This window comes from Pollicipes pollicipes, unplaced genomic scaffold (assembly GCF_011947565.3).
Source record: "Pollicipes pollicipes isolate AB1234 unplaced genomic scaffold, Ppol_2.1 Scaffold_6686;HRSCAF=7923_pilon_pilon_pilon, whole genome shotgun sequence".
NCBI classification, from domain to species: Eukaryota; Metazoa; Arthropoda; class Thecostraca; order Pollicipedomorpha; family Pollicipedidae; genus Pollicipes; species Pollicipes pollicipes.
Window position 1 is genome coordinate 13,487,809 of NW_023596921.1, and position 27,151 is coordinate 13,514,959.

At 50.4% G+C, this 27,151-nt stretch overlaps 3 protein-coding genes across 3 annotated transcripts; 1 reads left to right on the plus strand and 2 right to left on the minus strand.

The window, feature by feature from the left end:
• Window positions 1-9,549, minus strand: Iswi (nucleosome-remodeling ATPase imitation SWI; the record flags this gene model as incomplete). Its single annotated transcript, XM_037231330.1, is given in 10 exon segments — window positions 1-169; window positions 657-797; window positions 1,542-1,707; window positions 1,995-2,461; window positions 2,837-2,978; window positions 3,190-3,296; window positions 6,321-6,453; window positions 6,849-7,003; window positions 8,523-8,567; window positions 9,238-9,549. Coding segments are annotated over 10 exon segments (1,579 nt in total), but the record flags the coding sequence as incomplete, so codon positions are not given.
• On the plus strand, window positions 3,792-5,574 carry LOC119107783 (tektin-3-like). Its single transcript, XM_037231331.1, has one exon. The coding sequence runs from the start codon at window positions 3,911-3,913 to the stop codon at window positions 5,348-5,350; it is 1,440 nt and encodes a 479-aa protein (XP_037087226.1). The 5' UTR covers window positions 3,792-3,910; the 3' UTR covers window positions 5,351-5,574.
• A 5,223-nt stretch (window positions 9,550-14,772) lies between the features above and the next one.
• LOC119107818 (amino acid transporter AVT1J-like) lies at window positions 14,773-25,204 on the minus strand. The gene is made up of 7 exons (XM_037231377.1): window positions 25,098-25,204; window positions 24,535-24,703; window positions 24,005-24,190; window positions 23,130-23,374; window positions 20,721-20,936; window positions 20,025-20,223; window positions 14,773-15,261 (listed from the first exon to the last, which is right to left on the minus strand). Exons 1-7 carry the CDS (start codon window positions 25,171-25,173, stop codon window positions 15,123-15,125), a joined length of 1,230 nt encoding a protein of 409 aa, XP_037087272.1. The 5' UTR covers window positions 25,174-25,204; the 3' UTR covers window positions 14,773-15,122.
• Between the last annotated feature and the right edge of the window lie 1,947 nt (window positions 25,205-27,151).

The window sequence follows — 27,151 nt, forward strand, 5'->3', positions numbered from 1 at the left end:
TCCAGTCGCTGTCGTACAGGATGACGATGTCGGCCGTGGCCAGGTTGATACCCAGGCCACCGGCGCGTGTGGACAGCATGAAAATGAATTTGCTGGAGCCGGGCGCATTGAACTCGTCGATCTGCCGCTGGCGGTCTTCGTGGGCCGTCTGACCGTCGATGCGACAGTACTGCGGGTCACAGGGCCAGGTCAGGTCAGGCCATCAGGTCAGAGCAGTTCGTCGGAACAGCAGTACGTCATTCCACCTGGCACGGCACACTGAGCTTAGCGTCAGAACAGAGGCGTTTAGCTTACGTCAGGTCAAAACGGAGATCCGGGTGCCGCTGGTGTAATGGTTAACGCCAACGCGTTAACCGCTGCCCGTCTGAGAAACCAGAGTTACGGGGTTCGATTTCCCGCGGCGCCCGCCCTTTCCGCCATGGTGAGAGGCAGGCGACGACATATAGCCTCAGCAGCTGAGTGAGTGGTAAGCCTCCAATGACGAAGACAAAGTAGACAACAAATCTCCCACTAAACACATTCGGTGGCCCGGCGTCGGTTCCGTTACCTGCGCCCACGGCGGTTGGGCGTCACCAGCTAACTTCCGCGCCGTCACAACCTCTACGCTCGCGCTCCCCTGATGGCACAGGGCGGCGAGCATCTGGCCCATGACATACCATGTAGTTTTTCCAGAAGCAGTAGTCCTCCAGAATGTCGAGCATACGTGTCATCTGGGAGAAGATGAGCACGCGGGAGCCCTGCTCCTGCAGCTTGGGCAGCAGCTTGTGCAGCACCACCATCTTACCACTGTTCTCCACCTGGCGACGAAGGCAACCTGTCACCACAACGGCCGTGGCACCGCCGACGCCGCCGCCAGATCAGTCCAGCAGGCAGGCGGAGGGTTCACTGCAGCACGGTCAATATAAGGCGCCGATCCAATGAAAGTGGGCAGTAAAACTATGGCGTAATGATTTAATTAATATAATTTAATTATAGCGGGCTCCTAGCTGCAACCGCAATAGTAGCCAGGATATGGTAAGTGGCGAATGCATGGGGTAATCATAAACACAAGCCCAAACCCATACATTGTTTGCCGCGTCCCATCACCAGATCTAGCCAACAGTCGCTCAAGTATGTATTTCAGGAAATGAAACACCGCGTGACTCCCACATCCCGATCGTGACTCGCACATCCCACATCCCATGCCGGTCGTGACTCCCACATCCCACATCCCATGCCGGTCGTCTCTCCCACATCCCACATCCCATCCGGGCCGTGACTCCCACATCCCATTCCGGTCGTGACTACCACATCCCACATCCCATCCGGTCGTGACTCCCACATCCCATCCCGGTCGTGACTCCCACAGCCCATCCCTGTTGTGACTTCACATCCCATTCCGGTCGTGACTCCCACATCCCATACTGGTCGTGACTCCCACATCCCACATCCCATCGCGGTCGTGACTCCCACATCCCACATCCCATCCGGGTCGCACCGCTTCCGTCGGTCCCCGCCTCCCATCCCGTACCAGCGTCCCGCACGCCGCTCAGGCCGCTCACCAGGTGGTAGTCGGTGGTGTACGGCGGGCCCGGTTCGGCACCGTCGAACAAGTAAGGATGGTTGCAGCACTTGCGCAGCTGCATCAGGATGTTCTGCAGGCGCATCTTCTCCTGCTTACCGGCGCCGTTGACGATGTCGATGTCCTTCATCAGGATCTTTGTGTACCTGTCAGCCGCAGTGTAGTTGTCAGTCCCGCTACCCGGGGCCCGCTTCAGAGGGGCTAAGGCCCCCGATACATAACGTAAACTTACTTTATCCCTCGCACTAAATGAAATAAATTTCTTCCTCAAGCATTCATAGGAACATTTCCAGATAGTCCAAAATGGAGATAGCACTTGATGTATCGCGTCGGCATCCACGGAAGCGAACGCGACGCTGAACCAAAACACGGCCAATCAGGAGGCTCGACCCCGCCGACCACGGCCGCTGCTGAGCGTCCCACCCGAACTCACCACTCGCGCTGCATCTTGCTGAGACCGACGAAGATCTTGACCTCCTTCTTGGGCAGCAGACTCTTCTCGACGTCGGACTTGAGGCGTCGTAGCAGGAAGGGCCGCAACACGGCGTGCAGCCGCTCCACCAGCGAGTTGTCGCCCAGACACTCGTTGGTGTTGAACCAGTCGTCGAAGTCCTCGGACGAGTTGAACACGTCCGGCAGCAGGAAGTTGAGCAGCGCCCACAGCTCGTGCAGGTTGTTCTGCAGCGGCGTGCCCGTCAGCAGGAGGCGGTTGGACGTCTTGAACTCGCGCACGATCTGAGACAGCAGCGACTTCTCGTTCTTGATGCGATGCGCCTCGTCGATCACCATGTAGCGCCAATTGAACTTCTTGAAGACAGATTTCTCCTTGATGCACATCTCGTAGGACGTGATGCACACGTCCCACTCACCCGGCAGCAGCACGTCACGGATGAAGGCGTTCTGCGGAGAGGGAGGGACGCAGGCGCGCGTCACACGTCCGCCGGCGTCACGCGCACGCCGCGCCCATCCATCATCCTGCCAGGTGACGCTGCCTCCACGCGCAGGGCTGCGCTCCCAACCACACGTGAACGCTGTGACAAACCCGGTATGACATGCAAATCCGAGGTGTTATGATGCGAGCTGTAACTGCCGACGGCTACGTTCCTGCACGAACACGTTCGTTCACGTTCTACGTTCCTGTTCACGCACCGATCCCGAAATGGCATGCATTAAAAAGCTTTCACAAGTCGCAGACATGCCTCGAACCGTTTGCTGGTCTTATTTCTCGACAGCTGGCCGTGCCCGAGTCGACAAGCACGATAGAAGGCCACGTACCCGGGTCTCCTGGTCTCCGATCAGACAGACAACGCGCAGAGTCGGACACCAGCGCGTGAACTCGTTCTTCCAGTTGGACAGCGTCGACTTGGGTACAATCACCATATGGGGACCGTGGATGTTGCGGTAGTGTTTCATGTAGCTGAAAAGTACCGGTCAGTGTATCTATGCGTTGTTCGTTGCAGCTCGATCCAGAAACGACTCGTAAGCGAAAGGCGTCATCTACAAGAACAGATCGACAACGCGAACAAATCATTGAAGGCCAATGCGAATAACGCGTCAACAGTCAGGAAACGCAATCTACCCAGAACAATTATCAACATCCACGAAAAGGTACCCAAAGGTCAACTCACCCGAGAAGGGAGATGGTTTGCAGCGTTTTTCCCAATCCCATCTCATCAGCCAGGATGCCGTTGATGCCATTTTCGTAGAGTCCTATCATCCAATTCAGGCCACGCACCTTTCGAAAAAAGACACAATAGATGTACACTTGTGATACAAGGATGGTTTGCTTACGTTAACTATGTGAAATGTCAGCTAGCACATTTGCACACTAACAGCCTGCAAGAAAGTATAAAGAGCAGTAAATACTGGGTTATTTCTTGAACCACCCGAGGACATTTAGCACAAAAGCGTGCTTTGCTTTATGATGAACAAAAACAAAGTGAAGGCAGACTGTTCACCTTATTCCTCGTAAAGCACAGTATCTACGCACGCTGATCTCTACGAGCAAAGCTTGGCTAAACGTCTAAGGTGAATAACGCTGACAGTACCGTCTTCTGTATATGAATAACGTTCCTCGCAAATGCACCTAACAACTTACATACAAATTGAGCACGTAAAATTTAACGTAAGTACCGATATAAGTAATGCCACAACGGCCACTTTTTTCTCGCAAGCGCAGTTAGAAACCAAATCACGTGCAACTCGAAATATGGCGTCTTTGGGATGGTTGTGCAGAAGCATGTGTGCCCTTGAATCGGGCCAGTTTGTGGCTAGGGAAAAATTTTGCATTTGGGCACGGACCCATAATTCTATATGACTTGTATCATCACAACTTAGCATACTTTTAAAATGACGACGACGTTCAAAACAGAGCTACGGCAAGTGGGTGACTGTCGTTGTGGAGAGAACGTCCGGACGCTGGGCTCCGGCTCACCGTACGACTACTCATTCCGACCGAATGTCACGGTGGACAAGTATATACCGGGGGTTTCCATTCCGGCCAATGCAACCTCACTCTGGGAGCGAAGTGCGCTGGGGAAACACCCACTGTGCCCACCCATTCGGGCAACACCGCAAAAAACATTCCATAGCAAATACACCATGGCTGACTGGCAGCAGACGAACTTCGACAACTTGAACAATTCCGAAGGCGACCGAAACGTCGGGGAGCATGTGCGCTGTGATTCCCTCCGCACCATGAGAAATACGGACTGCCTGACAACCTTCGGACAACGAGATTCTACTCAGCGTCTGGGCGAGCGAATAGGGGACGTAAACTACTGGAGAAACGAGGTGCTCCACGAACTCGAAATGAACGTAATTGAAACACAAAAGATGGAAGAAATGAAGCGACAGGCCGAATGTTTGCTGCGCGAGCTAGAAAATCCTCTGAAAATCGACCGGGAGAGTTTGTACGCTCGTGACCAGCGGATGGGCATCGACCTTGTGCACGACTGCGTCGAAATCGGCCTGAACCATGAGGTGGAGACCATAAAGGCGTTCCAAGAGCGCATGTGCCGCCTGCTCGAGCGGATCGCGCAGACCCTGCAGGAGCTGTGTGACTCCCGAAACTGCCTGGAACGCGACGCGCTCGACAAGTTCGCCACGCTCAACATCGACAAGTACTCGCACGGCCTCAACAACTCGTCGCCGGGCATAGCGTTATACCCGGGCATCGAGCAGTGGGACAAGACGATGAGCACGCCGGAGTCGTGGCTCGACTACACCATCCGGCTGGTGCAGCGGTCGCAGAACGCGCGCGCCGAGAGCTCGCGCCTGCGCGCAGAGGCTGAAGCCATGATCGCCGCCTCTGTCAACGAGCTGTGGCAGGCCTGGAACAACACCAACGAGGCGCTGGCGCAGCGCATCCAGCAGACGACCGACATGAAGAACAGGGTGCAGGCGGAGCTGTCGCGGCTGGTCCAGGAGCTGGCCGACCAGGAGAAGTACCGACAGGCGCTGCAGAAAGCGCTCGGCGACAAGTGCCCGCCACTCAAGGTGGCGCACACGCGGTTGGAGCGGCGCACGCACCGTAACTGCATGGAGCTGTGCCGCGACAACGCCATGATTCGGCTGCAGGGCGAGGTGCTCGATCTGTACGGCAGCATCGACCAGCTGAAGCAGAAGTTGGCCGCCACCGAGGCGGCCATCGCCGCGCTCCTCCGCCGCAAGAACAAGATGGAGGAGGAGCTGCAGATCAAGACCAACTCGCTGCTGATCGACAGGGAGCGCGTGCTGGGCGCTCGGCGCGCCTTCCCAATCACGTCCGTGGTCACCAAGTGTCAGTAGGCCGTAGGCTGTCCAAAGCATGTCTGCGTGCCGCAAATTTCGTGCCATTGTCGCCTTTCGTGACCTCCGTGGTTATGATGGGCAACTGGTGGCAGCGCGTCGAAAGTGTCCAATGTCCGCGTGAGCAAATTACTGCCTGGTGTCATGAGCAAGTCAGCAATGTTCCTAACGTCCATGACCGAAGCGCCTTTCCCTGACAAAATATAACGTATCACTTAAACATATAGGTCAGTGTCATGTACACCATTACACAAGCCACCGGTGAGCATTCAATGTTCTGGACAGTAAACATGTTTTTTCCAGCTCACGATCCCGAGGGACCAGCCACCACACTTGATGGGCCGCGCCGCCAGGTGCGATCGGTCAGCTCGTGACGCTCTCAACACGCCAGGGGCACAGCCGTAGCAATCCGCCGCTGACTATGAGACTCGGGGAATACGTCTTCGCTTTGCTTGGATTTTGACAAGCTCTAAATGGTCCGTGACTCCGTCGTATCCCAGTACCTCTGACGACTACTGAACTCATTCCGTGATCGGCGAAACCGCCGTTAACACATTGCATTGTGAGGCGTCTATCTCAACAGCCGTGGTCAGCTCCAGGACATGTCAACAGGAGCAGCGCCGAGCCGACATCACAGGCCGGTGTCAGGTGTCCGTCACGCCAGCCAACCGGCCGGCGTCAGGCGTCCGTCGCGCCAGCGAACCTGCCGGCATCAGGCGTCCGTCGCACCAGCCAACCGGCCAGCGCCAGGCGTCCGTCACGCCAGCCAACCGGCCGGCGTCAGGCGTCCGTCGCGCCAGCCAATCGGCCAGCGCCAGGCGTCCGCTACACCAGCCAACCGGCCAGCCAGCCAGCCAGCCAGCCAGAGGCTGCAAGTCGCGCCTAAACGTGGCGAGTAAAGTGCAGTGCGCCTGCGCGTGACGGGCCGCCAAGCCAGCAGACGTGCTGGCCGAGCAGTGCCCGGACTGACCTGGTAGTCCCTGAGCTTGCCGCCTTTGATGTAGTGCGGCGACTCGTCGAAGCGGACGATGGCCTTGGTGCCTTTGCCCGCCTCTGCCAGCAGCTCCTCGTCCTCATCCTGCTCCGTCATGCGGTGACGATGGCTGCCGGCACGAAGGCCGTGAGCATGAGACAGGCGGCAGCGCCACAAGCAGCCCCACCCCCGCGCTTGGCACGGCGACGAGGATGCATACACCTACACCGGCGCACACCGGCCTCGTCTCGCCGGCACCACCGACGCATCTGACATCATGGCACAACACACTAACGATACGAAGGGCCAGCAGCATCCCAGCAATCATCACATCGCGTGCACCACGCGCCCCTACATTTCTTCTGGGGCGTCATACAGCGCAGAGCAATCAAAAGTCCACATAACAATGAACAAAGCAAGTTCAAAGATTGTAATGTCTAGAAAAAATACTTGGTTGCTGCCACTAGGTGCTGGAACAAATCCGTTCCACCCGACATTGGCGCATCCACCAGACAGCGCCCTTACTCTCCGTCAGCCACCTCCGTCTGGACTTTTTTGGGCCGTCCTGGTTTGACCTTGAGCGGCGAGCTCGGCTTGTGACGACCTGCCGTCGACATGAAATGTGCAAAGATCTCCGTTTGCTTGAGCAAGAAGTCGAATCTTTTCGACCGATCTTTCTCCTGAAAAAGATCATATGAAATGGATCAGTCAATCTGATAACAGTCATTGATTCCAATGAAGACCAAGGATTCAAACCTTGGTCTTCTGATTATGATTCTAACACTATCATCTCACATGTTGAGCCAACCACTGCAGTCCAACCTGGCAGCTGGTATGGGAGGTCGGGGTATACCACAATACAATCAGACTGCCTGCAACACTACCATTTCTGTCTGAGCAGTCAATGGCAGATCTAGGAGTGCATTTTTAGCAGTACTGTAAAAGAAGAAACAATTCTGCAGTTCCTATCAGGCAAACAATAGCCTTAAGTTACCAGAAAAGTATGAAATCCCATTACAATTTGTAGTTAAATATATGCATTCAAGGCATACCCAGGACATCTAAGGGGGTGGGTCATTCAGAGGTTTCTCCAGGGTATTAAGAAGAGAAGTTTGCTCATATTTCAGAGGAAGGTTCACCTTTTCAACTCTGCCTGCCCTATGAATGCTGCCAAAACTCAAGCAAAATATTCCTCTACATACCTTGTACTCATGACTGCCCCATCTCAAACACAAAAAACACAAACCTGGGAAACAAGTAACTAATTATTCAGTCCAACACCTGTCTGCCATCACCATTTCCTGCACTTGAGCTATTTTCTCTTTCAAGTTATCATGTTACAGGATGAAAATGCAACACAATTTGTAGAATAATGGAGTTAACCTTCACACAACTGCAAATACTATCATTATACAATCTCATTGTTTTTATGCTGACTTTGCCACCCTGGGAGGCCCTCCCCCATCTAAGAGCAATGCCATGCTCTGTGTACGAAATTTGACCTGCCAATGGCCTAAACATAGGCAAAGGATTTATGTTTATGGTAGCGATCTAACTCACATGGGTCCAGACGAAAGGGTTCTTCATAGATAATGTCCGATAAGTTATTAAAAAGCTATGCATGCAGTGTCCCAGCTACTGCACCAGCTTTATGTAAGATGGCTTTTGCCATATCACAAGGAAAACTAAGAATTGTTAGCTGCAAGTCCCACATGTGATGCGAATGCTGGGGCTCATTCTTCGCTCAAAGCGGAGTGTAGAAGGCTCCATCAATGTCAAAGTTCCCAAAGATCAGGTGCACTGAAGACCAGACTCAATGAAAACTGATAATAGCCTGCATCATGTTGATAGCGTGTTTTAACATGCTTTAATGTTTCATGGTATGGCACATTTGTACACTTGACACTATTATGCAATGTTGTAAAATCATGCCAAGGATAAGCAGTGCAGTCATGCACACAGCTGCTGACTCTGTATGTCAACAGCCTTTTAACCTCTCAGGAAGGGTGAGCACTGCAAGGAATCAAACAGCATGCATCTGATTTCTCAGCTGTGCAGCCTTACCACTACCCTACTGGCATCCTAATGGAAGACTATGTCAGGCAAAATGTGCCAGTGCATGGAACAGGGCTGAAGCCTAACAAGTGGCAATTTACCATAATCAACAACACAAGTGCCAGATTTTTGGTCCCCACTTACCCGTGACATTTCATATGTGTCGCTCCCCTTCTCTGACGAGGCATTCTGAAATGAGAATGAGCAAGGAGTGAGCAATCTGGCACAGTAATCACGCACTCGTACACAGCCTATTTGGCTCAGGTTCAATTAACACACCATTTGCTTATGATATAATAGCCTTGACAAATTCCATTCATTCTGTAAATCTCCTGAACCACAAACTGTTTCATGATTGAGCTTTGCATAAAATCAGGACCATTTCAAACAGATTCAAAGTGAAGGAAACTGCAAAGCTACCTATATTAAGCATTTAATTGACATTTGACATTTTGTACACAATGTGGATGCCAGTATTTTACTCATAATACAATCCTGAATACTTAACACCCACATAAAATTCAGCATTTCATATGGCACTTTCATATGGCACATATGGCAGATTCATATCACCAGATGAGCCCATATTACACATCTCCCATGAAAGCCTATCCTCAGCATCCATATGTGGGAAGGTAGCTTAGTAAAAGATTACAGCAAATATTTTCAGCTCATACATTTACACCAGCGATAAGCCTTGTGCCTTTAAATTTTTGCCTTGATTACTGACATATTTTAGCGAGAAAAATGTGAACGTAAAAGTGAAGGTGATCATACGTCCAGCTTGGCTCCACAAATCTATTCAAGGGGGCATTATCTATCACAACCGACAGGACAGGAAAAGCAAAAATGTCCTTACCGATTGATTCTCTGATCCCAGAGGAGTGGGACTTTCTTCCTCGCGTTCAGACATTTTGTGTTCACGGTAAAAAGTGGCTCCTGTACGCGGTATGCAACTGGGCGCCGACTGCAATACTGTTATACTGGTGCCCAGCTGAACACCTAATTTGATTCAGCCGCTTTCCACAAGCTTCAGTTTGGACTTCTCGGAGCAGCACTGCACAGGAAATCCGGGACTACAACTTTTCAGATGTAATCACAATTAGTGGCCCCAGGATACCTCCACCCGTGACCAGACACCGCTAACGCTACCACTCAGCGAGACGACTCGCACCGCCTGCAAGCAAACAAAGCGACGTTCCGCGGCAAATGTGACTCGAGCTGATTGGCGCCATTGAGGCCGGTAGAGACATACAAAACTGACTGTTAAATGAAATTCGCTCGATCTGCACCTTGAATGACGTTTGTAGGAAATGTTATTTATCAGCAAAGGATTGATCCAACAATTACCAATGATTCGGAAGCATGAAGAAGCTTGTTAATTACAACATGAATATGAGACAGTTTTTCACTAAAAAAACTGAGCTGATTTTGCCCACTGATCCTGGCATGCTCAGACTAAGATTTACGGCTGCTCATACGGTAAAGTGTATGATAGCAGAAGTGTGGTGTGGCGCCACAAACTTTTGCAAGTTGTGCAGGCCGGTACTCATGGAGCTTCCAAGTGGGTGTGGGGCCACAAACTTTTGCAAGTTGTGCAGGCCGGTACTCATGGAGCTTCCACCGTAATAAAAGGGGGCCATTTTAAGCCAAATGGCCTCCGATGTTATTTTTAGTCTTGACTAAGACGTAACTGGTTGGCATAATGCAATACAACCACCGTCTTCGATTTGTTTTCTTTTGTGAGGGCCCTGGCCCCCAGCGTCGAGTTAGGGCTCCCCAATGTTGGCTTGGCCCTCCAATGTTTTTGCTTGGAATGCTTCAAAAAATGCGGACAAAAGATGAGCATGACAAAAATACTATCTTCTTTTATCTTTCTGCGTAGTGGCGTCTCGTACGACTCATAACAAAGTATTGGTTGCCCTTACCATCAGATGCAAATCATAACAGCTGAGCGGATGAACGATGTAATAAACTTCACATACTTAGCGCTATAAGACTCGCAATGGTTTGTGATGTTCAAGTGAAAAGTTCTGGAATACGGGATGACCTGAGTCCATGGCGAACTCCACACGCGTCCCCATAGCCAAAATGCGTGCGGCCTCCCATGACCGCCAAAGAAGAGCGCCATCGGCGCCCTAAGGTGGCCTCTAAAGGAGCGCCTTCACGTGCCGATCAGAAGGGACGCTGCGTCCAGTGCCCGTGCTCCCTGGATCCAACCCTGCGTGATTTCCATACTGCTTAAATCAAAGGCTTTTATACATTATACAAATATATAAAAAATATAATAAAAAACATACATTGCGTTTAATCAAAACAAAGTGGGCTAAATCCGGTGAGAAAAATGGGAGTGAGGAACGTAGGTTGACGGGCCTTCGGTTCGGCCCCCTCACTAATTAACAGAAATTGGCACCCCTGAATATGACATGAATATGTACACATATTTTGGGGCGCCGGTAACATTTTGCGTCTACATTTATTTTTTTCGAGTTACTAGCCTCTCCTTCTTCCTACTTGCGCTCTGGTTCCGTTGGACGAAATTCCCTCCCCTTGGTTACGCTGAACATAATTGCTGGTTGTTCACGACGCGTCCCGTCGCATGACAGGGCACCATCAAGGCGATGATGTCGGGCCCATCGCGACCATTTGGTTCTTGCCGTTCTTTCTCTGCCCGGCTGTTTTTATTGAGCAGCCTCTTCCTGGAACAAATTAATTGCCATCGCCCCGCCGCAAAACCCCGAAATGATTTTGTGTGGCGGTTGGATTGTGGGATCACTTTACTTTGCGCCGAAAATACATTACATATGTGATGTGAGCTTACCTTTCGCTTTGAGTACATTTTGCGTTGATTAAAGTTGGCCGCTTTGCATTATACCATTACGCTATTCTAGTTAACTCTTATTGAACCTTATCCACTTCACTGCATAAATGACAATATCTCTATCGATATTTTCAACAGATATTTCTTTATGTATTGCATCGCTACGGACCATCCGCACATCGCATGGTTATTCTTGGCCTACGGCACGTTTTGCAAGATGTTATAATCGCTCTACTTTCATAATCTTCATGTGACGAGCTGACTTTCTTTTTTTGTTAATATAAAATTTTCGATATTTCTTTCTTTACTCTCAAGCGAAATTTCCCATACTGACCACCATTATGTTAACCACGGATTTCCATAACGTTTCCCCGTCAACTTCATTTTTACCGTGCGCGTAACTCGGAGCAAAGGCGCCTCGCTTTTTACACAATGCCTTGCCCACCGACGAATTCCTCACCGACATCAAACGGTAATCACGAGATTCTCAAAGCACAACTCGCATGGAATCAAGCGCTGTGACTCACTCAATAAATTAGTAGAAGTTCCTGCATGGTTTTTGAAGTTACTTACGCGCACATGACGTGTAATGCATAATGTTATGAATTCCCTTCTAGAACAGACAGCGCGGGCAGCGCGGACCCCAGCATATTATAACCAGGGAGGGGACGCATCGAAGCCACATCAGTGTGAGGGTTAGCGGGCTAAAAGTTAAAGTGAGGACTAAGTAAAAGTTAAAGGTAAAGGTTTACGTGAGGGTAAGAGGGTTAAAGTGAGCCCCTTGGTCCTTTCAGTAGAGTTCATCGGTCTCCGAGCCCTTTAGACCCCTTATCGTCAAATGTCCTTGAGCCATCCCAACAACTTCATGAGCCGGAGTACTTTGTCTGTTATTTGTGACCGCCGTATAATCTTTGCCGTCGTGACCGTCTTTGGACGTGCGATCCCAATATGGTTCATACTATGCGGTGTCGCAACATAAGTGCTGCGGTATAGGCTCATGCAGACCGGAGTGCTACAATATAAGTTTATCGCGATGTTACTTCTGTTACAATTTTTAATACCTATATACGACATCAGTGCTACGTGACAAAATGTATACCTCAAAAGCTTATACCCGTCATTACCTCTGCTGCAAAAGTTATAATACAGTCATCATCTGTACGCAACATTTCTTATATTGCCAGGTGCTAAACGACAAAAGTTTTGCTTAAAAAAAAATTATATCCATCATTCCTTCACTCTGCAAATTTATCCATTTATTACGATTCATTCTGCTACAAAATCACACTCGACATTAATGTTCGACGACAAAACTCATATGCTTCAAAAACTTATACCGGTCATTCATCTATTGCGACAACTCTGGTAGTCATTACTTAGATGTCCCACTACTTTTACTGCAACGACTTTAATGTAACATTAGTGCTACACGTCAAAATTTGAAAAATGATGAAAAACTTTCATTTGAAAAGCTTCTGATCAGCATGATTACTACTCCAGAAAATCAGATAGCATTTATTTATAAATATTATTGCTTTTTTGCCAATGCTCATGCGCAATATTTGTGCCATACGATACAGGGCATGTTTCGCAAATCATAGCATCGGCACTTCCACTCAGTTTAAGGGTGTACCGACAATACTTCTAACGTACATACTGCTAATGACAGAACTTGCACGACACAACTTCTGCATGGCATTGCTTCGAATACAAGAATACCTGAAGCAATTGGCTTCCACGCGTCAAAACTTCTAACAAAACAATTGCTAACGCAAAGACTTCCACACCTCATTGCCACTACGCAAGAAAACGTCTGAGGTAAAAACATCCTCGCGTCATCCTTCTATTGTGGACAACTTTTACGCGACAAATCGTCTATTGTGAAACATCTGCACGAAATTGCCGTCATGCAACAAAATGTCTAGCGCATAACCTTACGCACAGCAATATCACGTTTGTCAAATCTTTGGATGCATGACATTTCATAAGTTTAAATTTCATCGCAAAGCTTCTGTGCGACATTACCTTTCAGCTACATAACTTCTAACATATAGCTTCTATGCGACCTTACTTTTTATTCAAAAATTTGAAACGCACAGACTTATACACGACAAACTTCTGACGCAGGAAATTCCATGCGTCACTGTTTCTCACAAGGAATGCAAATCCCAGTTTTTTCTTACTTCAGACACCTCGGTGAAGAGAGACCAGATAACTCGGGATGGAAGGAGGCGTGTGCCCGCATATGACACACCGTCCTGTTACAGATGACGGTTGGATGGGGCCCTCGACTGAATATGAGACCACATGCCTAGTGCGGTGCTCACTAAAGACGCGACATTACAACTACTACAATGACTTACATATAAGGCTTTAGGGTTGCACGCCTACACAATAAACTAATACTTCCAAAAAACATGCACGTCATTGGATTTCTGCTGCCAAAACTGCATCTTTTACCCATCCGCCAGGCACGATGAATTGACAAAAAGGCAGCGAAATGGTTAACCAAGTTTTCGTATTGTTATCACGAACTTCAAATTTCATTATTCCTCAATTTGGGTTCCATCTTAACCGATAAGTTGTTAGCTAGTGACTAGTTAGCTTAGTTCCTACACCCCTGCTTGGTATTCACACATTCTCCACTCCACGGCTAAATGCTGAAAGTAGAAGCAATGTTGCCCGTACGTAAATACTGCAGAAGTTTTTGCAATGGAAGGAATGCTGGGTATAAGTTTTTAAGTAGAAATTTTGTCGTGTAGCGCTAATTTTGCACATAACTGTTGGCATTAGAAGTGATGGCGCGTATAGTTGAGGATTGCATTACTTTGACAGCAGAAATAATGACGGACACATTTTTGTAGCTAAAGCATTGTCGCGTAGCATTAATGTCGGGTATAATAATTTGCAGTGTAAGTAATATCTTAGCACTCCGGTCGGCAGGAGTCTTTTCCACGAAACCAATGTCTTGGAACCCCTTTGAATGTAGAAGTACGACCTTCAGAGGGTAACGCAGCGGCCTGAAACTTTGAACGTGTTCACGTCTAAACGCTTCCGTTGTTTTTACCCACGAACACAGGTGGTCGATGAACAAGGACATTTTCGCCTCGCAATAATTACACCTGTCTTTTTTGCGCTGTTGGTTTATTAGACCTCTATACAGAATAATGAATGACCCGCTCAAACGTGTCATGTGCAAGATATTTACCAATGAGGTTGAATGTAAGGTTAATATACCAATCTGTGCTTATATCTTTTGTCTCATCGTAACCATTTAAGCACGCAAATCCTTGAGAACTTGACGATCTATAAGCATGCTTGCAAACTTTGAAAAAAATGCACTTGCCACTTAAAAACAATTTTTAGACTGGAACGGAATGACTGCATGCAGTACAAATTGCGTCATGAAAATATGTCATGGCTTCATAAGATTTTCCTACGATCTAGCGACGTTTACGACAGGAACGTATGCCCTAATAGACCATTGTGTACCACCTGTCATGTGTACGGAAACCAGAGTAGGATAATGCTCTTAGCACTGAAAATATACCGGTATTTATATATAACACCACGAGTCACGCAGTGCATATATTTAGGCATACAAAAATGCTTTGACCCGCGAGAAGGTTGTAGACACTCGGCGACGTGTGTTGATTTCCGCTCTGACATTATGGCATGCCAATCAGTGCCGTGTTGGAGCGATGATATGCTCATAAGATTTGATTGAAAAATTGGTGTAGTGACGTCTACCATTGCGCGCCTTTTAGCGGCAAAGCGTGCGGTTTGCACGCGTGCCCGACATGGGCGGCCAGCATAGTTCTCTGCCACGCCGTGAGGTGTCGCCTCGGACGCACTACGGTGTTGGATGGCGGCGCTGTCGTTCGAGGACGGGAGTCGTAGCGTGAAGCCCACGGAAGCAGTCGTCAGGTGGAAATCAGGCAGGAGGAGGCCAGGCCGTGCTTGATGATGTTGGTCATCGCCATCACTGTTGACGTAGCCCCGACCACCACCCCCAGGACGATGAGCGTCACCAGAATGGCTCGCTCCCAAACCGGTAACGCCCTGGAACAAAGGGATCACTTCAGTCGGTCTCTCTCCACTGTTAACGTCTCAGGGAAAGAGGAGATTGGGAAGGAGGGTGACGCTGGGGAATGAGGGTGACGAGTCGATAGGTGTCATGGCACTCAGAATTTCCGAAGATGCTGAGCGTTAACCCAATGGCGATGCATGGAAGGAATCGGCTTCAAAATTTACTTTAGCAGCCCGCTTTCTGAGGCGCTCCTTCACCTATGCTCTAGAGTTACCTCCTTTGGCTTTGTTGGTTTCCATTTGGATGTGGTTAAGTTTACAGCTAAGCACTGTTATTGAAATGAGACACTTAGTGGCAACCTCATGCTCATAAACAAAAAGATTGTGCCAAAAGCACTATAGATATACTTTGTGACCGTCGCTTCGTCAGCATATGCCTTTGCGTTTGCAGCCAGAAAAGCAGGCCATTATTTTGCTATTTGGATACATCCATTTGATGTTTGCTCGCACTGAGCCAAAAGCAGTTGCTCCGCTTTTGCTCGTTTTTAAACTAAGACAGGCATTTGTAAGATCATGCCTTGCAGTTCATAGTCATGCCTTTTCAAGACTTAAAATCGTCTTGTTTCCGAGCTTAGCGCATGTGAACTTGTGCAGCCTATTTCGCGCCGTCTATTTGAAAGCTACCCAGATATGTGTGGGGCCAAAGAAATGTCGCGCATGTACCCACGCTTCATTCGCCCCATTGTGTTTTAGGTCAAGAAAAATACGGTCAAGGAAACATTTATGTTTGGAATACACGAGTAGGAAGTGTCCCAGAACTCAAAGACAATTGGCTAACAGGCAGTTCAAACTGCTGATGGCCTGTACAGACCACGAACCGCGTCTTCGGATAGATTGATGCACACGGCCATGAGGTCCGAGATTGAATAGTTCAGAATAGATCCCAGACCGAGGACGCAAATGCAAGTTAAAAACAAAAACAAGGACAAAACATTCCACCATACAACAATAACACCACCAGAAAAGGACAAAGCACACGTACACATAGCAAGTAACAAAAACATTCGTGCCTAGACCAGTAACACCAGCTTGAGGCCCAGAGAAGTACCACGCGGGAGTTACGCCGTCCGCTATAGCGGCAGATCTGACGCAGCCAGTCTGGCAGTGACTCTGACGCAATGAAATGTTTTCACGGCGTGATCAAATGGTGACGTATTGAAGAGAACATCACATGCAAATTAACGAACCTTTGTCCTTTATGACAAAGCTTCGTTTGGAAGTTCGCACTGAAGCCGCCTTTCACAATTCAATGCATGCCAGTAGTCCCACGGGAGCTCTTCCATCATATCTAATGTTTACCTCCGTATCTTCAAAGGTAGAACGCTCCCCTTAAGAAGATGAGGCATCTTAGCATACATGTTCAGTGTCGTAAACAAGTTTTGTGGCGGGAATTTTTTCCCTCTAAAGGAGATAAGCATGTGAGAGAACTTGGGATACGATAATGAGGGATCTTGTTTGCTATGGTCTGCAAATCGGCTTCCGTTCTCCACATCTCTGTTCGCTTTGTGTAGCTGATTTATGCTCTGTGGTTCCGTGCCACGCAAGCTTACTGCATAAAACGGCGGCGATAAGATACACGTAAGACGTAGGCATATGTCCAAAAGACTAAGCCTCCCCTCCCCCCGCCCCCAGTGTTGAAATCGTTGAGTGATCTACGGTGGGGAATGATTCGAGAGCGAAACCTGCCTGTTCGGTTGCTAGGTGACGCCTTGGAGAACTGCCGGCTCGGCCGTTTTGAGCCGAGGCGGGCGCTCACGCGGGGTATCCGCTGAGCGGGCAGCGCGTGCGTGTGCCCCGGGCAGGCGTAAGCTGTCTGGAAGCGTGGTGTGCGCGGTGATCAGGCTGACGGTGATCAGGGTGATCAGGCTGACGGTGATCAGGGTGATCGGGCTGAACAAAACGGTGTGGTGTGGTGTGTGCCAGCGTGTATATCGGTGGCGGTAAGTCGACTGAGGAATATGTGCTATCCGAGAGGATAGAAATGAGGTGTCTGGGAGTGCGACGTGCACAAATCTGGAAAAGGGACCCCAAAGACATGGCAGGGCTCACCGAAGAGAAATGAATGCTGCGTACAAAGCGCGGCGCATCCATTTTCAGAGGGTCAATGGAAAATAAAACTCTTTAGACTGCAATGAAAAGCTTGTAGGTCCCGGTCTATATATACAGCATGTCATCGGCAGAATCCAAAGCCGGAAAAGTCACTTGCTTTGTAGAGGCTGCATAGGTTCCCAGAAACGTTAAAGACTCTGAGGTTATCAAGAGGAGAAAAAAATTTGCGCTCCATTTTCACGAGGAAATTTTCTCATGAAATCCATGCTGGGGGATTCGGTACTTCGACGCATCAGACTTAATTGAACCCGGCTTGAGGGGCTACACCTGAAACAAAACGGTCGGTCTGAATGAACTAGCTATAAAAACTTGAGTGTCGTATTTTAAAAGGCCTTGTGGGCAAATTAGAGCTTGCTCCGCTGACGTCGAGCAGCCAAGCCCCTGTTTCATTACTGTTTTTGTTTGTTGCTGCTATCATGGTGTTCCGCGACACCAATATTCGTCAAAATAATTAGCCAGGATATGCCAACAAGGTTTGGTGTCTTAGCAGCGATAGTTAGGTGACGAGACAGAGAAAACCACAGCGTGCAAAAGAAGACAGAAACGCAATGGACAAGAACTACAAATAAGACCAGCAGAAGCACCAGGACATTAAGGAATACCGGTTCTCGGCCCACAGAAGTATCAAAATTCCCAAAATATCACGGGTAAAATGATCAGGAATAAGCATCAAAGTCAGGGCCTAATAATAATCAAGGGTTGCTGAAACGCCGCTGTCCCCTAGAACAAACAGACTTACAGGGGCTCCTAAAACATCAGGAGACGCCCAGGAATTCAAAGAAGTTCGTTTGGTGTTCTGTGCACAGAGTTGCACCGATGCTACAGCATACATTGGTTTCAGGTCTTTATCTTCCCGCTGGTCTCCGAAATACAACCAAGCTGGGCAATCGCCAGCATCTAAGCAATCTTTACACATGTGCAGTGTTGGTGCCCGCTCGAGCGCACGTGACGGGCTTCGAACAGCGACCAACACACGCGCTAGAACAATCTTCCTGTCTCTCCTCGGACAAAAGGCGTTGGTCCAACGATGACGTGGTCTCAGGTCACCGAGATGACGGCTTCGTTACTCAGTAACGAGATGATGAGGTGCTTAGGAAAAACACTGAAGGTATTGGTGTTTTTCAACTGTTATTTTTGATTGCAAGTTTATCGTTACCCAGTGAATGGAACAGGACGCGAATTTCTGGCGCTGCCTTGTGTGTGAAATCCTGCATGATCAAGCGGCTTTCAAGCTCATGCCTTGCAGCACGACTTTAAACAAACATGCCCCTTCTCGCTGAAAACTTCCCGGTGGCACGGGCAGTCATCGCAAAGCCGTAAGCCCCTCAGAAGTGCCGCAGGCCCGCTCGGGTTGAGACGGTTCGCTTAAGCTACAAAATATCCGGTTAGTTGACCTTAACAAGGGCTCGACCTGCGGTCTCTTACGTTATCAGTCTGCAAAGATGGGCTGCGCTACACTGCTAAAACCCATCAATATCCTGCACACGGAAGTGTACGGGAATTTTCTATCGAAACTGGTCTATGGCTTAAATTAACATGAACAGCTTAAGATGACTAGCTCATTAACTTCAACAACATGACAGTGAAAACCCAACAACAACACACATTTGGCAGGACATGGTTCTATCTCAAATTTGGAATTCTCGGCAGAGACTACCGGTAGTTGATACATCTGACATCTATCAGCTGTTCCAATTCGAATGTGGTCGGACGAAAATAAAACATGCAGCACCCTCGACGAGCAACGTCCTTGCTGCCGCAATTGGTCAAACCTAACGCAACGTCCGTGCTGATAGTTTGTGCAACAATTTAACAAGTGAACTTGTCAAAATGAAATGGCTCTTATACCGCTGTTAACTATATTCCACTCGTAAAATTGCAAAGAAATATACATTTCCAGTAACATTGGAAATCCTTGCTCTCTCTCTCTCTCTCTCTCTCTCTCTCTCTCTCTTCTCCTCTCTCTCTCTCTCTCTCTCTCTCTCTCTCTCTCTCTCCTCTCTCTCTCCTCTCTCTCCTCTCTCTCTCTCTCTCTTTCTCTCTCTCTCTCTCTTTCTTTCTTTCTTTCTCTCTTTCTTCTCTCTCTTTCTCTCTCTCTCTCTGTCTCTCTCTTTCTCTGTCTCCCTCTCACTCTCTCTCCCTCTCTCTCTCCCTCTCTCTTTCTCTTTTCTTTAAATCGCCCGTATTTAGGAATAGTGCGGGTACTGGCAGTATACAACGGACGGGGCAAGGGTACATGGGATCCTCCTTATCTAACCCGTCGGCTGCTGGCCCGCGGTCGCGGCGTCCGTCCCTTCCCCTCTCCACTTCCTCAGGCACGCAACAGTCCAACGGCCGTGCTCACACCACCCATAGGGCGTTCATCAGCGCTCCCAGCCGCGTCCAGCGTGGCTGACCCCCGCACCCGCCCGGGCTGTGCGGCGGCACTCACTCGGCGCTCCCAGCCGCGTCCAGCGGGGCTGACCCCCGCACCTGCCCGGGCTGTGCGGCGGCACTCACTCGGCGCTCCAGCGGCCGGCGGGGCTGACCCCCGCACCTGCCCGGGCTGTGCGGCGGCACTCACTCGGCGCTCCAGCGGCCGGCGGGGCTGGCCACCGCACCTGCTCGAGCTGTGCGGCGGCACTCACTCTGCGCTCCAGCGGCCGGCGGGGTCCGTCTGGCCGACCAGGCGTAGGTACATGGCGCACGGCAGGATGAATCCCGTAATCGCCACGCAGGACGAGCCGATCAGACCCAGCAGGTCCACGAAGTCGGGAACGGTCTCACCCACCAGCACCAGCAGTCCCATCAGAGCCGTGCGGAACAGCACCCGCCTCAGGTCAAACTCTGAAACGGTCGCCACGCCGGCTGTCACGCTCTGCTGGGCGAGGGCCAGGCCCTCACCTGGCGCGGCCGACTCGACACTGGTGCTGAAATGATGGAGGTGTTTGTCTCACAGACTGCCACGGGACTCGCTGCCCTCATTTTTGTGTCGCTACTCCCGCCTCACGACTCCATATGGTCCAGACGTTTTGTTCAGTGGTATGATATAGTTTATTCTCAGCGCCCATAGATATCAAACAGACCAACCTAAGGAACTTTATTGTCAGGTTTCTAATAAAAGATAGCCGGCTTTAAGACGTTAGCTGCACATTTAATCCCGCGCACAATTGAAGTTGAGCTGTACGCAATATAATTGAATTGTGTAACACAAGTAGAGGATTCAAGATATTGGCCACTATCCACGACAGCGCGCACGCCTCCTGAACATTGCTGAAGAGGAAGGGGTTGTCAGTCATATCAATGTTTCGGCTTGAACACACACAAGCCATGGGGCGACTCACTGTCGGCCACGTGGAACACCGACTCCATTTGTTGGAAGAACGGGTTGATGACGACGAAGAATGCCGTCAACAAATGGACCAGGAAGAGAATTTCCGCCACCACCGGCAACATGCCGGGCGTCCTCGTCTTCAGCGTGTCCAGGATGTTGGAGGATACGCTGTCACCCGCGGCAGCGTAGCCCAGCGCAGCGATGAGAACGTACAGCGTTATCAGACCTGAAAGGTTCAGATTTTTAGCGGTAAGGTCGCTTGGCAGCCAGCTAAAGGCGCCCATTTTTACAGCAAAGTAGTCTGAAGATGTCAGCTGGAATGCAAAGTTCAGGCGATTACCTGCTTAGGCCAGGACCAGGTCGACTTTGTCAGAGCACTTTTGACAATGGTGACATTCAAATGTGAAAGCGACAGGATTACCTCTCGGACGCGCAGGTAACAGAAAATATGGCGTAATGGCTCAGACTATTTATTTTGAACTTTGAAATACAGATATCAAATAAATGTCTAGCACCTATAATTAGCCACCAAAGGCACACCAGAAACAGGGTAGAAAAACACAGCAGGCTGGAACCGCGGCAGAGTGTTTCTTATTCACTTGTAAGGAGCTCTAGCACCCGCCCTCCCCCCTCCCAACTTTGGAGAAAGTGGTACATTCCAGGAGTAAAACCAGTTTTCCGTTATTTCGGGAGGGGTTGAGTCGTTTCCCTCGGCCATCCCCACCCCTAACTCATTTTGCGAAACTGTATCCCTCGGCTGAAATATATTTAGGGCGTTTAAGGCAGTAAATAAAGCATGTCGAGCATTTTATCACATCATTGACAACACATCACCAATGCCAGCCACTGTCAGCAACCCTATCTCACACTTGCCAACAAGTGCTGCATTTTTGCAAGACTTAAGTCCCGTCGATCTATGTTAAACGCGACGCGCCGTTCTAACGAGATAACCGACGAAGGCGTCATTTCAGTCCGGAAGCGAAACAGAGGTCGAGCCTAAGTCGCCTAGGACAGGTCCTCGACCGAGCTCATCAGAGAGGCGTGAGTGGCCCGGAAGAGACCGCGCTGAACCCGCCGCGGGGCGACAATTCCGCTGCGGAAAGTCAGACCGCAGACGCCCCAAGCCCGGCTTAGAGCTCATCAGGATGCTCCGAGCCCTCTGCGACGGCCCCTAAACAGGCGCGGGCGCCGGTAGCGAGGGGAGCCGGGGTGTCGCCGCAGCAGAACCTGTCCGGCCGGGCGTTGCGTGCAGGCGGCCAGGAAGTACATACCGGACCGGATCGGAGAGCGGGCGGCCACACCGTTACAAACGGGAAACACGGGACCTCACCACACCCGACGTGCACAGGGGGCGGCCGGGGGACTTATCTGCCCACGGCTCGCTGAGGCGGACGCAGGGTGGACGGCACCGCGTCCTGCCGACTCATTGAAGGGCGTCCGGCGCGGGACTGCCGGGAACGGGTTCGACCGGAGCGCGGGCCGGGCTGACCACTTTTATTTTCGAATACGCCTGCCGCGAGCCGCCGAATCCCCTGGTAACGCCGCATGACGCATGTCGAGGGATCTACGAGCATGCGAACATGCTGACTAATTGCGTGCTAGTGTACAGGAAGCATTATCCCGCGCCCGCTGAAGCTGACAAACGCGCACAACCCTCTTGGAAGACATATTGAGGGCATGCATGTCAGATACCTAGTTCAGTAGCCAAAAGATTGAAGTGTTTCCTGCCATATTTACAAGTGTTCAAGCTTCGGTCTGGCTAGGATAAGAGGCTTTGCGCCATTCGCGACCAATTTAAGGCTATCGGATAAAGGAGAGTGGACAGTGATGGGGAATATTACACGCACCTCAAAGTCAGACTTAACCCGCACGGGAACCCATCTTCGGGGTATGCGCTTGGCGCTCGGACGGGACCCCCACGTAAGCCAGCCCACTAAAGCCCCAACCACTTAAGCACAGGGGCACTGAAGCCCACTCATGGTTGGTGCATGTAGCTTACACCAGAAAAACGGAGCGTCGCAAGCATGCAGAGTATACGGCTAATCAATACAAACAGGCGGATTCTGAGTTTTCCTCTGAAGTTCTTTCAACGAAGATGGCAACCAACCGTGACAGTCTTGCGTGTCGGACAGATGGAGATTCGTCCATGCGAAATAGTCTGTCAACGCCATCAGCTCCGCTCACCGATCTTTGCGTATCCGTGTCATATACAGATGCTGACCATCTTGAGGTAACTGCTCTAAGACGTGTCGGAGGTAGCGCGTTTCTATCATCATTACTGCACATCACGTTGGGTTTGTCTCTGCGCGTTTACCAGCGTGTTCATGGGCAGATTGCAGAAATATTTACCTACACTGCAGGTAATCAAAAAGGGTACCAAGCCGCGAACCTCTCCTCTGGGGTCCGCCGTGTTCCTGACCTGCGTATCCGACGATGACGGAGCGCGTGAATAGTTCTCGGCTCTTCATATCGTTTTGGATCGTGGGTAGTGTGGCGGTGCCGCCATAGGCGAAGAGGATCGGTCCGATGCCCAGGAAGAAGGTCAGGAAGTCGGGCTGGTGGAAGGTGGCCTTCTTGTGCAGGGTGTCAAAGTAGACGGAAAGCTGGACCATGGAAAAGAACCAGGCCAGCGAGGTGGTGGCCAGCGCTAGGATGCCGACCCACCTGGAACGGGTACACACTGAGGTCAGGCTACAGCGGTGCCGGTCCAAGTGGAACGGGCACACGCTGAGGTCAGGCTGCAGTGGTACCGGTCCAACTGGAACGGGCTCACTGTTAATTCGATCTTCTAAAAACCCAACGAAGCAAGTGGACACTGGTTGGCGCATTGTTTGCACAGCGATAAATGACAGAGCAGTCGAGCAACAGTTCCCGCGCTGGAAGGTACTGGAGCGGTGTTCACGGCGGATGAACGTGAGTACATTGCTTATTGTCTTCACCGTGTAATGCGCGCCCGCAGCACAAATACCACGGCCTGCTAGTGTCGATCTAGCCGACGGGCTCGGGCGTGCTCGTGCACCACGGTAACGATTGTTGTCGGTGCCGCTTTCATCAGAATTTGGGGAACTTGCACAGAAGCCGTTGCGGGAAAACCGATTCTTGGCACAAGACGACCTATGTTTGTTCTGTAACGGCAGCGTGTTCTCAATCCTTCATAAGCTGTCTGTACTGATCTGCGACCATTTAGGGAACGTTCTTATTGCGACATACACGAACAATGCGGTACAGAAATTTTCTTCATGCACATGCTCCTGTTAAGAACTCTCCTGGACGCTTGCACCATTGCTTTCTCACCACAAATCCTTGGGCGTTCCAAGCCAGGACACTGGGATGAGTAGACAGGCGATGACTAACACCCAGAAGCAGTAACGCATCTCCACATAGACCGACAACAGGTTCTCCAGAATCTGGGCCACGATCAGCACGTATACGGTGCACGTCCCGAACGTGTTCACACACATGCAGACCGCAGCAAGTACCCTGAGAAGCACACGAGAGTACGCATTATTCTTGCATGGTTGAACATATTGAGAACAAGGCTCTTGGTAGCATCCATGCCGACAACAGTTGTGACCACATTGGATGGCAAAGATATAATGATAGCACGGTTGGAATTATTTGCTTTGTCGTTGTGTACCTTTCCCGAAAGCACCACTGGTGTCTAGAAGCAGTTTGTTTGCATTCTCCGCTGCCTGGAGCCATCAGCAACATCTCGTGGAAAGAGTCATCCCCCAGCTGTAAGAACTACCCAGTACCATGCCGATCGATTTGGCCAGCCGCCCAACCCGCCTCTGCCCGTGCCGCCAGGTGCCGGCAGCTCTCACCGGCCGCATGACCCGAACGCCTTCTCGGCGATGTCGGGGAAAGGCTTTTGGGAGTGACTCTTGAGCTCCGGGTAGCGGCTCTCGATAATAAGCCAGGACCGGGACAAGCACATGCCGCAGTAGGCCGAGCCGAAGCCGACTAGCAGCACCACCAGCACGCCTACCCATCCTGCAACACCAGCAATAATCGACTCAACCAGCTGGACACACTCAGTCGGCAACATCAGCGGCGAGCAACCGCCAGGGTCTGAGACCCACCCCAGTCTGCAACACCGGCGGCAAACACCGGCCAGGGGCTAAAACCTACCCAGTCTGCAACACCAGCGGCGAACACCGACTAGGGGCTGAGACCCACCCAGTCTGCAACACCAGCGGAGAACACCGGCCAGGGTCTGAGACCCACCCGGTCTGCAACACCAGCGGCGAACACCGGCCAGGGTCCGCGTTCACTAGCCTGCACCACTAGCGGCGGACGCAGGCACCTGAGGCCGACACAGCCTGCAGCCGCAGCGGAGCAGAGGACCGGCCAGTGAGAACATAATCAGCTCGTGCCATCGACTCACCCGTTTGCGTCACCGAGAAGGGCAGCGCCAGCATCCCGCTGCCGGCGATCTCGCCTATGATGAACACAGCCGCCATCAAGTACGAGATGCCGCCGACGTCGACGGGCGCCTGGCCGCGGCGCGGTCCTCTCGTCGCCGCCCGACTTGCAGCGCTCGCTCGATGGGCCATCCCACCACCACGTGACACGAGTTCGCCTGCGGCGCGTGGGAGCTCGGGTCACGTCGGGTCCGCTCACTGGCCGGAGAATCGTGTTATAGTGCTGGCTGATGTGTAAGGTGTAATACAGGGTTGTATAATCGAGGACAGGAGGGGCAGATGGGCATCACTATAGCATGTGTGGTAGGCATTCGGGTGTTATGAGCCTTTACACCATTCACGGAAGACTGCGTCACCTGACTATGAATGAGTACTACTTTACTGACTGCAAACGTATACCTACCAAAAGGAAAATATAGTTATTGCAGCCCCAAGATATCTGGTGCGGAGAAAATTACACTATTCGTGCAGTGTAAGTAATATAGGCCGCCTCATGATCATCGTCCCACGATACGGAAGCTTCCGCTTTTGAAGGCAGATTCGCAGCAATGGCAGCTACAGAGCTGGCCCATGTCGGCGGTCATGGGTCAGGCGAGCAGAACGGATTCCTAGCAATGGCTAGTCGAGGTATCGGGCCATTGTGATTCACAGTCCGCACATAGATGATTCGCAGTAATGGCTGGTCGCTGTATCGGACCTGGTGAGGCCCTTCTCCGGAGAACAGCCCGGCTGGTCGTAATCGTCCGCCGAAGGCTGGGCGCTGACGTCACAGACCATACACTGAACTATGGGCCGCCTTCCGATTGACTCCCTGACACTTGGAGACCCGAACACTCATGAATCGCTGAAACGCGCAAACGTTACAAGCATGATTTTGTAACGCTTGAGATAAGCGTTTAAAACGTATGCACCACGAAATGACATTTTTTCCGTGATTGCTGGAATACGATGTGAATTATGCATCAGTCCGCCCATCAGCCCATGAGTCTAAAGTGATTTGGATGCGGTCCTTTAGCGGTTGCATTAATTCAGTGAGGTAAGTACTAAACAGTTCTAAGTTTATTGTTTTCATCAGTGAAGTTCACTGCACTAATACGAATAAAAAAAAACACACCGAAAGCCTGACTTGCGGCAACATGTATGCTTACGCTAAGAAGGGTCTGTGACTTTGTCTTCCTGACTTTTCATTGCTTTCATTAACTTTCGCTATTTGTCGAACACTTTGTGAAGCCATCTCAAAATGATACGGCACAAAAAAGCAAAGTTCGCCTTTTTGATACTTAGTTGGAACAAACGGTGCGTGGAATAGGTGTATACTTTCTGACGTTAGACGTAAGCATGGCATAGCAAAGCACAAGCAAAGACTTTCTTCTGTACTCCTAGCCCTATATTTAAAGTAACTTGCGCTGCTTCGCTTAAATTTGTCACCCATGTTGTCCAAAGTGCGCGAAGATTGCATCGGCTTTGTAATTCTTCATAAACAATTTTTAACTTAACGTGCACGTGAAACCTGCCGAGCGGGATCTTTGAGTTGTTAGCTAATATTAACGTGCCAGAACGCCTGAAGACCCGGAAACCTGGACTTAAACCAGCTATAAGTTCTGATATTTTGTTCTTAGTTATCGGCCTTCGGTATACCAGGAGGTACCCGTTAATTGACGTTATAGGGCAAACACAGGCTATTTTGACAGCGTTCGACGGTGCAACCTGTGCTTATAACCGCAAGTGCATAAGCTCAGCATGAAAGCACAGCATAAGCATGACTCGTGATCATAATCACAGCTTGAGATATCCAGTGCTTTCAATATAGCCATTGTTTATTCTATAGCGTCAATTAACGAGTTCCTCCTGGCATAATGAACGTCGATAATTCAACATAAGAACTTTAAGCTTATAGTGCTGAGCTGCTAATGGCTCCCTCTCTCTCTCTCTCTCTCTCTCTCTCTCTCTCTCTCTCTCTCTCTCTCTCTCTCTCTCCTCTTCTCTCTTCCTCTCCTCTCTCTCTCTCTCTCTCTCT

Excerpts from the sequence above, each read along its gene's own strand:
- LOC119107818 (XM_037231377.1), bottom strand. The coding sequence starts at position 25,173 with ATGGCGGCTGTGTTCATCATAGGCGAGATCGCCGGCAGCGGGATGCTG. Across the intron at positions 24,704-25,097 it reads CTTCTCGGTGACGCAAACGG|GATGGGTAGGCGTGCTGGTG; the intron begins GTGAGTCGATGG and ends CTGGTGTTGCAG. Across the intron at positions 15,262-20,024 it reads GCCGGCCGCTGGAGCGCAGA|GGCGTTACCGGTTTGGGAGC; the intron begins GTGAGTGCCGCC and ends CCTTTGTTCCAG.
- LOC119107783 (XM_037231331.1), top strand. The coding sequence starts at position 3,911 with ATGACGACGACGTTCAAAACAGAGCTACGGCAAGTGGGTGACTGTCGT.